The sequence below is a fragment of the Amblyomma mixtum genome, chromosome 10 (genome assembly GCF_055824585.1).
Source record: "Amblyomma mixtum isolate Tamu chromosome 10, ASM5582458v1, whole genome shotgun sequence".
Lineage (NCBI taxonomy): Eukaryota > Metazoa > Arthropoda > Arachnida > Ixodida > Ixodidae > Amblyomma > Amblyomma mixtum.
Genome location: NC_143021.1, coordinates 72,814,617 through 72,832,655, shown reverse-complemented (window position 1 = coordinate 72,832,655; position 18,039 = coordinate 72,814,617). Strand labels below are relative to the sequence as shown.

At 49.4% G+C, this 18,039-nt stretch overlaps 1 protein-coding gene and 1 pseudogene across 3 annotated transcripts in view; both read right to left on the bottom strand.

Moving 5' to 3' along the window:
- The window catches only part of LOC149326106 (uncharacterized), a 29,952-nt gene extending 12,706 nt beyond the window's left edge, over positions 1-17,246 (bottom strand). Inside the window, exons 1-3 of one of the 3 annotated variants that reach the window (XR_016286431.1) lie at positions 16,541-16,656; positions 15,716-15,833; positions 7,633-7,757 (exon numbers count right to left, since the gene is read on the bottom strand). Coding sequence is in view for 2 of the 3 variants with exons in the window: in XM_089563930.1 (XP_089420056.1) it covers positions 7,679-7,757; positions 15,712-15,833; positions 16,541-16,558 (219 nt within the window). In the remaining variant the exon portion in view is untranslated. Of the gene's footprint in view, positions 1-7,632; positions 7,758-15,711; positions 15,834-16,540; positions 16,657-17,205 lie in introns of those variants that run through there. The other 2 variants (XM_089563928.1, XM_089563930.1) reach the window with 2 other exon arrangements.
- LOC149326107 (uncharacterized) lies at positions 3,159-6,595 on the bottom strand (annotated as a pseudogene).
- Positions 17,247-18,039: the final 793 nt, after the last annotated feature.

Here is an 18,039-nt window from a genome sequence, read left to right as displayed (position 1 = left end):
CAGCGGTCAGGAAGACACCAGAAATACTTGCAAACGAAGCTCTTTATTTGGGCTGACTTGCGCCCGCAAAAGAACTGACTCACTCGGTGGCGGCGTAAGCAACAAGCGTGCTCGTCAATCGTCGAACTACGAATGCTTGCTGCTCGCGGCATCGTTCAATTTAAAGCCGGCAAGGAAACTTCGAGATAACAGGTCGAGATCATCTAGAGTAATCTGGAAACACGTAGATAAAGCTCTTCATGGCTGGGATCAATCGAGATTAGTCCGGTCGCTTCTCGCGTCACGAACAAAAATGATAACACCCCTTTCCTGCGGCCTTGCGCGAACGAACAGACACTACAATAATACGTGGCAATACTCCGGGGCGGAAGTGATGGCGAAGGGCAGTCGGCAAAAAAAGCGACCGAAAGGTGTGATGAAAGTTGTCAATTCTTGCGAGTCTTCTGACAACTTGACTTGGTGGAAGCCTGCAGTTGCATCGAGCTTCGAAAAAACGGCTGCGTCACCGATGAGCCCAAGAACTTGTTCAACAGTTATGGGGTTTAAATGGGGGAGATAAATCTGTTCTCCCCGCTTAAGCGCGGCTGACACAGTTCAAAACCGTGATTACCCCACCCCGTGGTCGCGTACGCTACCGAGCGCACGCCGACCACGGCGGGCCTTGCTCTGCGGGAACAAAGGAACGACACACTGGCTGACACAAACAAGGTATTTGTTGCTATAACAACAATAACGCCAGCTAGCAACAAAATACACTGAGGAATCGAGGATGTCCGACTCACCAGCACGGCTACGAGCGAACGTTCGCCCACGGTAGGGCAAAGGGATAAACTCCGAGGCCCGACGGGACGGGCTCGGCGGGAGCAAGTTCCGACCAAGAGGCGCCCGCGGCGAAGAGCGGAGTGGCGCGCGGAAACGGCCGCTAGCGTTCCCATTGCCGAGCAGAAGAGACCCCGTAGCTCCCCGCGAGCGTGCAGCAAAACGCCATCCGTGGCGCTGGTGTCGCTGCGACGTGAGCGCCCTCCCCTGTTAGTTACAGTAACCCAACTGAGAAGAGTGCGTTGCGGAGGAGCTAACAACCGTAGGGGGTGCAATGCGGGAAAGTGAACGCAGGGGACGATGGCGTCCCCACATCCCCCCAACCTTAAATAGACCCCCGCGCCTGCAAGTTACATGCTATGGAGGAGTCTCCTGGTCTTCGTGCCCTTGAGGCAGGTCTTGCTGCGGAGGTCACGCCGACAGCGTGCACGCAGTCTTCCGCGGTATTCCGAAGGCGGCGTGAAGGTCTGCGCTGGGACGACTCGCATGGCCCGCGGACTACGTGTCCGCAGGCCCGCGAAGAGGAGGGCCGGTTGACCACTGCAGGCCAGGATCCTGCAGTAGTCGCCACGGTAACAGCAGCCAGAGGTGGCTGCTGTCTGGTCTCGCCACGGCTGCCCCGGATGGATGCGGCGAACAGGATACAAGCCGCTCCGTCGCAGCAGGCGGCAGCGAGACGATGTGCACACGACAGCAAGTCGGAGTGGCTCAACTGGATCTGCAAAATTTCCGAAACACACTCCGCACGCCTTTAACGTAGGACACGGGAGGGGAAACGGCGTACACAAAGGCCTCATGGCTCAAATGCTCAACTCGCTAGCAAAACATGTCGGGCGGCTGTGCAACGCAAAGTTCGAGTGAACAAAGCCCTTTCTTGAGTTGAACGAGAATGCTCAGTTCATGCGAGGTTAAAAAAAAACGGGCGGCCAGCAAAGTGCGCCCCCTCTCAACACCACGGTCCGGTGGTCGTGTCACTTTTGACAAGGTGCAGGCAGCTATGAATAGCCTTAGGCCTCACTACCACTGTGACGGTCGACGACCCCCAACAAAACAAAGACCCGAAACGGGTTTCATGCGCGCAGCCGCGAGGAGACATCAGCTTTGTGGGGTGGTCCTCCCCGCTCACTGCACAAAACAGCTTCTGACGATCGGCGCCCACCGTATCGGACGGTGTCGGAACGCCCGGTGCCGAGCTGCAATACCAGCGAGCTCGTAGCGGCACCCGTGGCCCCAGGCCACCCGGCTCTCGGAGCCGCGACTCCCAGAGTCGAAAAAGAGACAGCGAGAAAATATATACAGAAAACTCGGACCAACCACGCGGCTTCCGTACTCACTCGCTTCGGGCTCGGCAACTCCGCGGGCGCTAGGCCTCGCGCTCCCTCGATGCGGACCAAGTGGTTCTTGCGAAGAAACTCCAGGAAAAAACTTGACAAAAAACATGCTGAGCATGTCGAAAAGTTCAAACATGCTGCAGCGCAATACACCTCGCACTCAAGAATGCATGCCGCAGGTCCTAGCGATCAAAATTCACACTAGGCCTACCACTTGTCAAGTACGGACAAAGAGCGTTCCTCGAACCGAACTGACAGTCGTCCAATGTTCCAAGAGCAGGCCCCACGTTGGGCGCCAGATATGGGGTTTAAAAGGGGGGGGATAAACACGTATTCCCCGTTTCAGCGTGGCTGACACAGTTCAAAACCGTGCTTACCCCACCCCGTGGTCGCGTACGCTGCCGAGCGCACGCCGACCACGGCGGGCCTTGCTCTGCGGGAACAAAGGAACGACACACTGGCTGACACAAACAAGGCATTTATTGCTATAAGAACAATAACGCCAGCTAGCAACAAAATACACTGAGGAATCGAGGATGTCCGACTCACCAGCACGGCTACGAGCAAACGTTCGCCCACGGTAGGGCAAAGGGGTAAACTCCGAGGCCCGACGGGACGGGCTCGGCGGGAGCAAGTTCCGACCAAGAGGCGCCCGCGGCGAAGAGCGGAGTGGCGCGCGGAAACGTCCGCTTGCGTTCCCAGTGCCGAGCAGAAGAGACCCCGTAGCTCCCCGCGAGCGTGCAGCAAAACGCCATCCGTGGCGCTGCTGTCGCTGCGACGCGAGCGCCCTCCCCTGTTAGTTACAGTAACCCAACTGAGAAGAGTGCGTTGCGGAGGAGCTAACTACCGTAAGGGGTGCAATGCGGGAAAGTGAATGCAGGGGACGAAGGCGTCCCCACACAGTAGGCAAAATGTGTCTTTCCCTGAGAACCACTCTGTTTAATCGAGTCAGATCCACACGCAAACGATACTTTCCATCCTTTTTTGTACTACCACCAGTCCGGCGCACCACGGAGTTGGTTTATCAATACGGCGAATGACGCCGTCGCTTTCGAGTTTTTCCAGCTCTTGGCGAACAACTTCACACAGCGGGATTGGTATCCGTCGAGGTGCACTGAGTGAGAACGGCACAAAATCTTGTTTCAAGCGAATGGTGTACTCATCTCTGAGCGTGCCGAGGCCACGGAACAGTTCCGCATGAAGCGTTGGCTGAGGAGTGTTGAAGTACCCAAAAATTTCACAACTTGAAGAGCTTGGATGGCTGGTAGACCCAGTAAAGGTACTGAAAGTGCCTCAATGACGTAAATACGCTGGGAACTGGTCTTCCCTTGCCAAGATAGCTGTGCCAAATACGAACCCCGTACACGCAGAGGTTGGCCAGCGGGCCCTGTCAAAATAGCATCTACCTTGGCGAGCTCCGCCGGGACTACGGGGAAGTCACTTGGAACTGCGGAAACCTCGGCACCCGAGTCTACTTTGAACTGAGTTGTGTAGTTGTCGACTGTGATATCCACATACTTGGCTTTAGCTGGCATCTCGAGAGCATGCATTTGGATAGCATTGAGTTTGGTCTGCCTTGACTTCCTGGAGCGGCAAACTTCAGCAAAATGACCTTTCTTACCGCAGCTGTTGCAGATAGACCTCTTTGCCGGGCACTCCGAGCGTGCATGATATGCATGGCCGCAGAATAAACAGACCGGAGTGTCACGATAGCGTTCCGACTTCACGTTCATTGACCGTGTTCTGTCGTCGACCGGCCGTCGCGAAAACTTCTGAGTCGCAGCATCAATATTGACCATGCTTTGCGAGGTGACCTGTGCGAGTGAACGTTCCTTGTCCGCGTCCTCGGACTGACGAGCTTGCGTCCAAGCTTCTTTTAGAGTTAGCTTCGGGGAGCAGCAAAGCTTATCGGAGAGACGCGTGTCGAGCAATCCAACGACAAACCTGTCCCGGACCAAGCGTTCTTCCACCGCCGGTGACGGGTAGTTGCAACGTTTGACTAACTTGATCAGTTCGACGTGAAATGCGTCGACACTCTCGTCAGGTTGTTGAACGCGCTTGTGAAAGCGAGACGACTCATAGAGCTCATTACAGGGATGCACGAAGTGTTCCGTGAAGCGTTTGACAACTGCGTCGTAGAAGGCTAACTCGGCAGCGTCGAGTGAAAAGGTGTCTAGCAGCGAGCGAGCTTCCGGGCCCATACAGTACAGAAGCGTACGTACTTGCACGTCTTGCGGAGTGTTCCGCAGTCCGGAGACAGCGGCATAGTCCTCAAAGCGAGACTTCCATGAAGACCAACTTGCAGGGTTGCAGAAGTCTCAACGCGTCTGGCGGCTGCAGAGTGAGGCCTAGCCACTGGGCCTGCTGGGTGCTTTCCGGGAGCACCTGTTCGCCGTTGGCGGTCATTGAGAGCTGCTTTTAAGGCTGGTTAGTCATGCTGCTGTCACTTCTGACACCATGTTGCGTGGGCGTTCCCGTGCTGTCGTGCCGGGAGGCCGTGAGAAAGGAAAAGAGAGAGCAAGGCGACCACTCCGCTCCAGGACCAAACGCAAATGTTGAATTCCAATGGCAAATCGGGATCAAGGTTTTATGCTCGGTTTGGATCATTCGTATTCCAATGGTAAAATGGGAGCGCGAGTTGTATGTTCCAATGGCAGATCGGGATCAGGCGTAAATCCCGGATCGCTCCGTGGAGCAGCAATACTTCATCCGCCGAAATCGGCAGATTTGACCGGAACCTCGCGTGACGTTTTTTTTTCCGCCGCGTCTGCTTCCGGTCGCGACCGGCAGCAGACGCTTCGTTCCTGTCGTCGCTACGTGGTGAGCCGGGCGAGCCGGGCACTTTCCAGTCAACAGTGGACGGCAATGATCTTGCTTCGAGCCGTGCGGCACTAATTTTGCTTCATGGAAGTGACAGTTCCGACTCGGGCACTGAAAGCTCAGAGTCCAGCAGTGAAGATTCGTCTGAAACGGACAGCGAGTGTGAAGCTGCCGGCCTGTATATGCCTGCCGCCGGCATCAGAAAAATGCGCTAATATTCTTTGTTCGCGTTCACAACAAGCCCTGGAGTAGAGGAATGTAACAAATGAATCATTTTTGAGGATCGTTGGCCAATACCTAGTTGCTGGTAGAAGTGATAACTGCGATACAAGCAAATTTCTTCCTGACGCCCAGTGCGGCTGGCCTGCTGTCTGCTAGCTCCGCTGCTGGAGGCGTCGCAGAAATCGATCATGTCTTTATTTTATTATGAGACGAGGAACACAGTAAAACGGTGACGCGAGTAGCACCTTTACTACAGCGCTGGCCAGTTCCGAAGCGCCCTCAGCTGCGGCATCGATGAAAAACATTTAGGCTTAGAGACGACTACGGCAGCCAGGGAGAAACGTTGTCCGGGGGGCAGCGCAGTTCGTCGCTTGGCGTGTCCGCGGGCGGCGTCGTTGCCGAAAGCTCGACTGTCTCGCCGATTGGTTCAGCGGCTTGCGTCTCGCAGTCGCAAGGCTGGAAAATCGAGCAGCGAGCGACTTGCCTGCGCGTCGTCCGCCACTTCTTTCGTGAACGGTAGGGACAGGCTCACTGGCTCTCCGAAGACCGCGGCCGCATACTCGCGTGTTCACGGAGGGTGGACCATCCTGTACATACGCTTTGGTTTTGGCTTTACATTCCGGCCTTCGTACTACCTCCTTTTTGTTTCGCCGAGACGGCGTCTGTCAACGCAGAGATCGCGCAACTCCTGTCGGACTCGAACACGAAGCTAGCAGGGCGTCCGCTCCGGCGGCGCGCCTAGTTTCGCGGCTCGCCGCTGCGGCGCTGGCGTCGCGCTCCCGAGAGAGCACTCGCATTCCAATCGCAAAATGGGAGGTGGTGAAGCTACGCGCTCCGACGCGCTCCGTACGCGATCCTACGGAGCGGTCTCGATCTGCCATTGGAATTCAGCAAAAGTGATTTATTCCAAACCCCCTAGCTGCGCTTCAGCTTAAGAGGGCGCCACTATTAAGTTCATAGGTGGCGACCCCAACACCAAGAATTCCACAAGATACAAAGAACTCATTGCGTGAAGCCTGCAGGAGTGTTTCTTCGGGTGCTGCCAAACAAGGGCCGGGGGCCTTTGCCATTAGACCTATATTTAAAAGCAATTATTATTGAACTCAACTTATACCTCCGCCACAGACAATCCCATCATGTATCCATGCGCTATCATTGTGCACTGCAGACAAGTCTGAAGGCCACTGCAGCTTCAGTTGGCAATTACATTACCGTTTGAAATGTTAGCACAAAGATGCTTTACAAGCTCTATCTTTGAGTATCACGTTTCTGATCATTTTAATCTCATTGCGCTGCACAAGTAGTGCCCAACGCCCGCGTTTGGCACATGGAAGTAAGCAATGAATTGAAAAATTATTTCAGACGATTACGTTACTTCGTAATGTGAAATTTGAGCACAGCTCATCAGCTGTTCCAGCTTTCCAATAGATTGAGGCAAAGAATTCGAGCAAGACATGTATGTACAATTACAGCCAACTTGTTATCTTTCACACATATTCCTTCTTCAAGAAACACTCCCCTAACAGTTCTTGATTGTCATGAAGGAGCCGTTACGAGCGAGAGGAACAGAATGTTCTCCCACATAAAGGTAAGAAATTCCCACTTGTCTTTATATCTACATTGTCCCCACCCACCCTGCCACCCTGGCAGGTGGCAGCGTCTCTGGCACAACGTTGTCAATGACAAAGCATGCAGCGCACATCTGTCACTACCGCCACATAGCTTAAAGCAAGATTGAGGTGTCCACTGTTCCAAGATGGCAGATGCGCATTCCTTCTGGTTCAGGCGTCCACCGAGATGTGTGAGACAGACACTGCGCATTTCCTTTCTCAAAAACCAATTTAGAAATTTTGCCCTCTGCTTTCCAAGCCCCCGCTCTATTGGTTTCCGATACTGTGCATTTCCTTTCCTAAAAAAAATACCGAAGACACTTTGGAAATTCTAAAGTGTGCCTGGCGAAAGCCTTGTGGTCAACCCACTGCTGCTTCCCCGAACCGCCTGGCGTGGAATCACTGGGCCACTTCAGAGCCATGCGTCTCAATCACTCGACTGCAACGAGACGTCTGGCGAAGGAGCGGCAGTGTAGCTGCCACCGCCGATGCGTGTGCACTCGTTCTACCGCTATTGTGTGCCGTCACAGTTGCTATGCACAGCTGCGGCCCCCATTGGGACGCTGTTTGCTAAGGAGGGGAAGAGGTTGCATTTTACTTTCTCCTTTCCAAGCTCCCGCTCCATTGCTTTCGCAGTTTAAAGGGTGCCCACTGCTGGTTACAACAGACAACGGCGACGGCGACGCCACGAAACGCAGAAATGGGTGCCTAAGAGCTGTGCTCTAAAATGTTCAATTGCCTCTTAATGACTTTGATGGTACATTAAAAAAGCACCCTGTGAAATCAGAAACGTAATAGAGACAAGTCTTGCAAATCCAATGGATACATACAGTTCGGCTTTCTTGCAAAGGCTCGACCTGCGTAGCGTAGCTTGCTTCAGCCACAACCACCCGACGAGCTCCATCCCCCGCTGCCCTTTGCAAGAGCGGCGTTCACCTCTGCACTGGTGGAGGCCCTGCAGCCGGAGCAAGGACAAACATTTTATCTGTGACACTACTTCACTACCTAATACACAGCATCCGGTTATGGGCAACTGGTACGTGTAAGCTGTAGCAAGTGCTGCTCAATCATCACACTGACAGGCAGGAGGAGACGCTGACTTTTATACGAATTAACGAATTCAAGGCATGCAGTACTGGCCTTTTCTGATCAACATCAATCATCCATTGTGGCTTGGCATGTTATGCTAAGGTTTTACAGATTGAACACATAGCATTTCACTACCATACCAAAAAAACTACCAGCAGCAATGCATTTAATGCAGACTTGAGAATGAAATGTTATGTGTACATTTTTAAGCTCAATTATGACCTTGCAAGCAAAGGGAAAAGTTCCCGTGCTACTATACCAAAACAAGTAATATGCATTTCATATTCTCTTTTATGTGAGCGTTAGGACATGTGAGTGCTGATTTTGACATTTTTTTCATTATTTTATCCCAATTTCAAGTTGGCCACTTGCTTCACGCCATCACACTTCGCTTTCGCACCCCTGCAGACAAATGCACACCCTGTATGGTGCATGTTGCTGAGCCCTACTCCGCATCCCTCTAGCTTTGGCCCTTACGTTGTATTGAAACAAGACACATGCAATACTTGTTCTCCTCCACAACAGTGGTTTCCATTGCTGTTGCAAAGACAGTTGATTAAGCAAGCTTATGTCTGGCAATAGTCGTGCAGTGTGGCTGCACCTCACAGGATACACAGTGCGAGGTATTATTAGGCTTGCATACAACAATGAGAAATGGCAAGGTACTCTGTTGGCAAATCAATTGACCATAGAAAGCTGGAAAGCAGCAATGTCAGAAAAAGTTTTCTCTACATTTAAAGTTGTATGACACCAAGATTAATTTCATAATCATGTCAGCAGTGACATGCTTCATGATTGGGAGTTTTCGTACAGAAAACCTTAACATCCCAAAAAGGCTCTTCTATATCAAAGGACTACAGACATTACATTCTTACTGCCGTGTTTTCTTATTGCAAACGATTCATTACTTATTTATATACATGAAATATCGCACGATATTCATGCATAGCACCACTAAATAACTACTATTTGATTTTCTTCGTGACACTATTTTGGTTTCATCAACGGAAAGGTGACTGTGATATGCAGCTGGCATTTATGACACATGAGGCACGAAAAACTGCATGAGAAATGCTGCTGCATGGTTTAAAATCACTACAGCTCTTATACCAGCCTAATGCAACAGTTGGAATGAAAACAAAGGATGTATGAGTAGTAAAACTACTGTTTGTTTCATGCCTCACATGACATAAGCACCAATAACTTGCCACAGCCATCATTAAATTGCAGAAGCTTGAACCAAAACGGCATCAGGAATAAAATGATTGATACATTATTTAGCAGTGGTATAAGTTATCGTTGTGGGCTTATCCATATATATCAATATCTAGCCCACCATTTGCAATAACAAAACATGCAAGCAAGTATGACAAGTGCTACATCTCGTCCTCTAACTTCTTTTGTGTATAATCTTGCGCACATCAGGCAGGAGCGCAACTGTCTACCATGTACCACTACGCTGGAAGCAAAACCAATTCCGAACATTAGGAAAATGAATAAATATTCAAAAAAGGGCATATATAGCAGCTCGTTTTCCAGCTTGCATAAAGCCATCAAGCCAGATATGCCCGCATAAAGCCTTTACCAACCTTTATGTTGGCCCAGTAGTATTAGCGAAACATGTTTCTTGACCTCTTAATAGTGAAATAGTAAACAATCCATCCTGCATTCAAAGAAATGCACCTGAGAGCCAGACTGTTTGTTATTCAGCACCGTGATCTACCTGGTCCGAAATGCACTGCTACCTGAGCTTGGCTATCGTTAAAAGAGAGCCTACAGGTCGTTTTACACCTGCAAGAAATGTGTATGTCTACGTCCTTGAAGGGTGTTTCAAATGACTAAAACTCCCCTCATTCTTTGCCTCAACTAACTTCCTCACAAAGACAGTTACAGAAAGGATAAGATGTCAGCCTTACCTCCAACATTTCATTTTACACATAACACAGACTGACCAAATAAATACCACAACATCTGCTAACATGTGCCACTCTACAGGGCAACGAAGGTCAAACAATTAAAATTCCTTCGCTGTTAAGCAGACGTAAACCTGCATAAGGCAGCACAGCACACTCTTTTTAATGAATTGAACTTGTGACTAGTACATCTGCCTGATATATAAACAAGACCTTGACCGCTGTGGACCACCAGAAAGCAATGCCACGCTCAATAATGACTGACAAAATGTGAGTATCACACACTCGTGCAGCCCCCATTATTTCTTAATATCATCCGACACAGGAGTACCCACAAAACATTACAAATTGGTTCACGGCCTGCAGCCATCATATGCACACAAAAATGGCAGTGCATTTCATAGGTAGCGCTTATTAACATTATCCCTCCTAGCATTTTGGGGCTACTTGCCAAGTGTGACGCAGATCAACCTAAGCTTCCCAACTGTTGACAATCTAATCACAGCATAGATCGAAGACTCTGCATTTTTCAAGATGATAACATTAAGGATCTTGTTCTGCAGAAAGCGCCACGTCTGTGCTGTGAGCGTAAAAGCCAATGGCCGACCTCCTGGCACGCACCTCACGTGGTATTGCCATCACAACCTGTACACTGCAACAGGTGGCACCCTCCCCACAACTGCAAGTAGCTCTTAAATTAATGACAGGACATGCGAGGTTGCTTGAAAAGGACAGCCTACACCTCAGAAGCCCCACCAGTACCTGCGCTTCAAGTAGCCACCTGCTGGGGCAGTAGCAGATCGCTTAACCACTGCACGACGGACCCAGATGTGATATGAAAACTGCCCACGATCTATGAACGAAAACAAACAATTACCATTCCCGCATATATGAGCATGTCGGCGGAACCGAAGTGAGGTGATGCGCACAGAGTACCACACGCTGCTGACGTGATCCGTTAATGCCATCGCATTTTGGCGACCCGGCTTCGAACACGCAACCCCATCCTCCTACATGGATGCACTATGGGTGCACTTGCGAGCAGAGCTGCCGAAGGTACGGTTGTACCAGCATACAGCCGAGGGCAAGGTGTCGGCCCACACGTCAGATGGTTGGGGCTCTGAAAAACATGAAGCTGGCAGGGAACGGCGGCGTTACCGGAAATTCAACAACGAACGGCACGGCAAGGGTGCGAGGACATCGAGCCTCCTGACAAGAGCATCAATGCCCACGTCCGCCACTGGGCGCGAACCTGTCTTCACTACCAGCGCGTCAAAGTTCACCAGCACACCGTCACGCCTGCCTCTCTTTTTCGGCCACCTGATGCTCGGTTTTCCCACGTTCACATAGACACTGTTGGACTGCTCCCGTTATCACGTGGGGCCTCTTATCTACTCACATGTGTGGAGAGTTTCACCCGCTGGCCCGAGGCGTTGCCCATTGCTGACACTACAGCCGAGACCATTGCTTCCACCTTCATGGCTGGCTGGGTCTCTCGCTTGGGCTGCCCATCTGTCGTCACCACCGACCGCGGCCGCCAGTTTCAGTCGACCCTGTTTACTGCCCTTGCCAATATTCCGGGCGTCCGCCACATCCATACGACCACCTACCACCCTTCGTCCAATGGCATGGTGGAACGTCTGCATCGACAACTGAAGGCTGCCCTTACCACCTATCAGCCAAGGGAACGCTGGTCCGACTACCTTCCCCTCATCCTCTTGGGCATTCGCTCGGCACTGAAGGCTGACCTCGGCAACTCTTCTGCTGAGCTAGTCTACGGTGTTCCCCTGCGTCACCCTGGGGAATTCTTCTCTCCTTCCTCCCCTCCGTTAATCCATGGCGCTTCCACCCGCATCCGAGACCTATGCAACACATTTCGCCTCATTACTCCCGTCACCCTCAGTCCGTGTTCGTCAGCCAGGACCTGGCCTCCTGCATCCATGTCTTCATCCGCCGTGACCACGTCCGTCCACCCCTCACACCGACCTACGATGGACCATTCCGCATCCTCCGTCGTGTGCAGAAGACCTTCACGTTAGACGTCAACGGCGGTGAAGACGCGGCTGCTGACCGACTCAAACCAGCCTACACTTCCACTCCTCTGCCCATCCGCTCTCCACTCACTCTCGCCTTGGCTGGGCCCCCACTGTGCGCACCTTCCTCTAAGCACATCCGCTGGGCGCATCCTGTGGCTTCCACTCTACACGGGGCAGCCCTGTTGAGCCCCTCGCGCTGCGCTCGGCTCGCAGGCCATGGCACGCAGCACCGGTCAAGAAGGAGGAAGTTGGCCTCGGCCACAGGCGAGCAGCGCAATTAAAAAAAAAAGAACAGTTCGAACCTCAACGCTGTCAGAGCTGGTTCTTCCTCGCCTTAGCTCCTACAGCGTCATACCGTTAAGGCCAAGTTTAACTGTCCCTTCTAGTTTTTTTCCTGACTTCCCTCATGCTTGCAAGTATATCTTGGTTGGTCTATGAATCCCAACACAGATGTGTGTAATCACAGTCCTGCCTCAATTTGTCGTTACTGGCCCCATGATGCTGTAGTTAAATATGATTGTTTCTGTTCCAACTGTACAGCCACTGTCTGTCTCTCGGGTTGTACTGCCTTGACCACTGGTGCTTCAGAACTCCTTCGCAATTCAGAACACGTGGACATTCTGCAACCATATTATCTCTTATCGAAACTTCCTCGTACTTTGATTTATTTATTCAAAATACCTTACAGGGCTCAGAAGGGCATTGAGTAAGGAGAGCAAAGTAACAGATTAAGTACGGTAGGAACAATTAGTTAAATACAACACGCAATACAAGACAAAAAGTAAAAACAATTATAATTATACAAGTTACATCATAACTACAAGACACACATCGCCGTGAGCAACAAAAAGTAAAAAGTAACAAGAATGCATCGCATGTGCCCAATACACATCTAAAGAAAAAGCAGTAGCCATAATAAAAAAGAGAATTGTTGAAACTGCACAAGAAACCAAACCATAATACATTAGCAACGAGGAGAAAACAAATTATGGGACAGAACAACCTATAGCAAGACACAATGTAATGTCATTAAAGAAAATGTTTGTGCAGCTAGTCTTGGAATGATTGGGGGTTGCAGATAGATGCGATACTGTCGGGAAGATCATTCCTAAGAATAATGGCACGTGGAAGTGCAGATGAATTGAAGGCTTGGGTTCTTCCGCATATGCGTTTAATGCTATACTGATTATGTAGGCGACGTGAAATGCATGAAGGCTCTTCGAGGGGCAAGGGTGATGGCCTGGTGCTGTGACGATATTTGTGAAGTAAGCATAAAAGAGTGATGGAGCGATGAATATCTAATGGTCCGAGGGAGATATCAAGTTTGTTCTTAGTGATGCTGAAATGAGGATTGTACTTTTGTGTGATGAAACGAGTGGCTCTATTTTGTAAGGATTCAAGCATGTTGATTAGGTAGTTTTGATGAGAGGACCATGTAGGTGAAGCAAAGTTTAGTGTGGACGCACAGTTTTTAAGTAAGCCACTCTTCGCACGTTATTAGGGGCGTTTAGCAAGTTCTGGCGCAGGTACCCAAGTGATCTAGAAGCTTTGGCACAAATGGATTGAATGTGTGTGGCCCATGAAAGGTTATCCGTGAGGTGAATACCTAAATACTTAGAAGATAATACACGAGACACTACAGTACCATCAATGGAGTACGAGAAATTAGAATTTTTACGCTTGCAGGTGAGAGATAACCTTGCATTTAGTTGAGTTGAGCGTCATTTGCCATTTACTCCACTAATTTGAAATGAGGTTCAGGTCAGTTTGTAGAGCGAGGTGATTATCTATAGAATTAATGGGGCAGTAAAGGATGCAATCATCAGCAAGGTGTCGTATAGAAGATATGTTTATGGAAAAGTCGTTAATGTATATTAGAAATAATAATGGGCCAAGAACACTGCCTTGAGGTACGCCAGAAGCAACATCACAGAGTGAGGTGGTGAAATTGTTATCTGTAGTGAACTGCTGGCGAAATGAAAGAAAGTTACGAAGCCATGACAGTGTTGAAGAATCAAGGCACAGAGCCGATAGTTTTGAAAAGAAGCGGGAATATGCAACGTGGTTGAAGGCTTTGGCAAAATCTAAAAAGATATCGTCAGTTTGTAGGTTAGCGTCAAAGTTGAAATGCAAGTCAGTAGTAAATTCTAGCAGTTGGCTGTCACAAGAAAACCTTCCCGAAAGCCGTGCTCATTAGGAAAAAGAAAGAATTTAGTTCCAGGTGGCAGTAAATGTGGGAAGCGATAATGTGCTGAATAATTTACAGCAAATGCCGCAGAAGATGCCTTTCGGACATGCACAGCAGTTTTTATTTTTAGATTTCGCGAAGGCTTTTGACAAGGTACCACACCAACGCCTATTACTTAAACTATCCTTTTTAAATTTGCACCCTAATATTCTAGACTGGATTAACGAATTCCTAGCTAACCGTTCTCAGTTTGTTTCTATTAACAATCACAACTCAAGCACTCTCCCTATAACATCCGGCGTTCCGCAGGGATCTGTGCTCGGCCCGCTTTTATTCTTAATATATATTAACGATCTGGCGCCACAAGTATCGTGTAACATCCGCATATTCGCCGACGACTGTGTAATTTATCGTACCGTTACTAACATTTCTGATCAAGTGGCTCTTCAAAATGACCTCAACCGCGTCCATGAATGGTGTGACCTCTGGCTAATGACACTAAACGCTAAAAAATGCAAACTCGTCTCATTTCACCGTCAACGCAACCCCCTTATTTTCCCCTATACAGCTGCCAACTCATCTATAGAAAGCGTCCAATCGTTCAAGTACCTCGGTGTAACACTCTGTAGCGATATTTCTTGGCGAACACACATTACCACAATCATATCATCTGCTAACAGATCTCTAGGATTCCTAAAACGTCATCTTCGTCATGCACCGCAACACGTGAAACTTCTAGCTTACAAAACCCTTATTAGACCTAAACTCGAGTACGCCAGTCCCATCTGGAATCCACACCAAATATACCTAACAAATGCCCTCGAATCTGTTCAAAACCGCGCCATTCGCTTCGTTCATTCTGCATATTCATATACAATCAGCGTTTCATCTCTAAAGAATAATTCCGGTCAAGAAAGCCTTGAAACTCGCCGTCGCGTCGCCTGCATGTGTTTGCTCCACAAATTTTTCCATAGCACTCTGAATCAAACACCTTACATTTCTCATCCGACCCGCATATCTCACCGCACTGCACACCCGTTTCAGATCGCCCGGCCTCTATCACGCACTGCAACTTTTTCAGGTTCCTTTTTTTCCCCGCACCATTGTGGACTGGAATGCCCTCCCCGCCGATTTTGCCGCCATCACGTGCCCATCTTCGTTCTTATCCGCTGTAACCACTTGTATCATAGTGCAATGACATGTATTTATTATGGTTGAATATATTAACCCACCCCTTATGTAATACCCCCTGAAGGCGGTCTTTAAGGTGAATAAAGTGAAGTGAAGTGAAGTGAAGTTAGTGAAATGGGGCGGTAGTTGTCCGGTGAATCTCGGTTTCCGCTTTTGAACACTGGAACGATCTTAGCAATTTTCCAATCTGTAGGAAGCAAACCGAATGATAATGATTGCTGAAAAAACTGATTACTATAACAAAAAATAACACACATGCGTCTATTGTACAAATAAAAACTTCAGATATTGCCTCATAATTTAATGCCGCAGAAGATGCCTTTCGGACATGCACAGCAGTGAAGTGACGATTACCCCGCCAACACCTTGTTGTACTCAGTTTCAGGATCTGCACAGCCCTACACACTTGCACAGTCGAGAATACATTAGAGGAAATGCTGTGAAATGTGTATGTAATTCGCCTCAATTAACATGCCACAATGATGTCCTTACTTACGGCTCACAGCACTCCCACTAGAGCACATGTCGACAGAAGTGGCCTCCCGATTGCTGCCTGCGCCCACCGCAGCCGAGACAGAGGCACTAGTAGCAGCTGCAGGCATGCCCCCGTCACACTGTGCAAACAGCAAAGAAAGCAAGACATTTACCATCAAGTTACAAAGCAAAGTAGCAGTTGCTAGCCTTCCTTTAATGTTATGAGCAATTACCGCACTACAAATGGGATGGCAGGACACTTCCAGCTTATGCAAATGATCCACACTCTGTCTTGGTGGTGTAATTTGGTGTCTGTTTTTCCCACCCTCAAGGTACTCTCATCTTTGTACTCTGGTGAAGGAGTAGTTTTATGTTATTTCACCTTTCGGAGCCTAACACAGTCTGTGTGTTAATTCTTCGTTGCCATCTCGTGTAGCTTCTTGTCGTCACAGCTGTAGCATACATACTTCTACTTACCACACTCTTCCACCCCCCTTTCAAGTAGTTTTGTTTGTTCTGCGCTAGCTTAGTTTTCTTTTCCTTCTGATTCTTCCTCCGTTCTTTCCAGACATGCCAAGCATGTAGCAAATAAATGACCTTGTCGATGCCGCAGTCATCTCTTGCCACATTTGCTTGTCCATATCTCTACACACTGTTCCTCGCATTTCCCAACAGCTGTAGTGGGCTCACTGATCGCTAGCTATGCATCAATGTGCCCACTGCCAAATGACAGAATTCTGCACTGCTTTTCCCAGAAAAACCAGGCACTGCTCACAGCATTTTCTAACTGCACATAATGCCACTGCAATGAATGCTTCCTGAACTACAACCTGAAACTTATGCTTACCTTGCTTGGTGTGGCCATAAAGGGCACCGGCCTCTTAGGCGCAACCGGTCAGCCAATAATGGCCAGGAGCCGACCACCGCCACCCCCCCCCCAACCCCACTCCAAATGGCCAGCGCCAGTACCCCTGCGATAAGCATCACCACAAGCATTCTCTCAAACGACCTGCCACATCACTGCGCGGTTACACTTGTACCAACACTTACCCAATTTCAGTCAAAAAGCAGCCAGCATCGCGCCTTGCCCGGCTAGCATACTTCGTGTACCAAAGCCGCCATTCCTTCACGGACCTGGCAGGCAGGCCTTCTGCATATAAGAGCTCGGCTAGCCTGCACCACAAGCGACTCCTTTCGGCTACTTTAAAATTTTGACCCAAATCACTCCCCCCTCTTGCGAGACGGGGGTGCCTCTCTAAAAAAATTGAGTTAAATTTCTTCTTGCCGCCGCGTAATGTGAGAGGTAATTGCCCGGGAAGCCACGGCGCCTTTGAACGATTTGATGTGATCGTCTCCACGCTAGGCTGCAACACACCAGATAATTTTACAGGGATTGTAGCAGAAAGCAAATTCTTTATCCCCCCAATGGAGAAAGTTATTGCACACAAAAGGAACAGCCCCAATACACAACTTTTGTGCATGCAGAACAGTTAATATGGAAGTCATTAATACCTTCTGCTCAGTCAGGCTGGAGTTTGTCACACGAAATTGACTTTTTTTTTTTTTTTTTTTTATTGATACTGTTGACCCTCGCTTGAGGGTCGTTACAGGGAGGGAATACAAATGCAATGTACAACAGAAAAAATTAATGTCTCATAACATCAAGTTGGGTGGCCCCGACACAAAATATCGATACAACGTTCGAACTTGTACACGTCCGATTGCTCAACAACTTCAACTGGCAAAGCATTCCACATTTCGATGACATCAGGAAAAAAAGAGTACCTAAAAACGCACGACATAACGCACGACGGGGCCGGCATCGCGTGTTGCGACGAGATGACCTTGGCAGAAGATGTCCCACGCCAAAAACAATTGCAGACCATAACCCTCCTTACCTGCAAATAAGTTGAATACGATAAGTATTACCGGCTGCTGAGCCGGCTGCCGCTCGTCATGCGAACTTCGTAAACACACTGCGAAGCAGACGCTGCCCGCTGCGACGAGATGGCCTTGGCAGCATTTGCGCTCGCGGCTACATGACCCTTCAAGGCGCTGTAATGCACGTTAGCGCCACTGAACGGTGTCCGCACGAGCCAAAGAAGCATCATAGCAAACATAAAACTCAACACGAAACAGCACCGTGTTGTCGTTCACATGTTTCAGCCACCGATGAGGCCGGAAACAACTCTGGACGAGGCCATAATGCATGCTAGCGCCCCGAAATAGTTACCGCACACGCTAAGCAGGCACAAAACGTACATGACAAGGTTCATACAAGCATTATTGAAGATTAACGACCTTTCATTGTCGATAACATGTTTCAGACACCACCACGACCGGCGC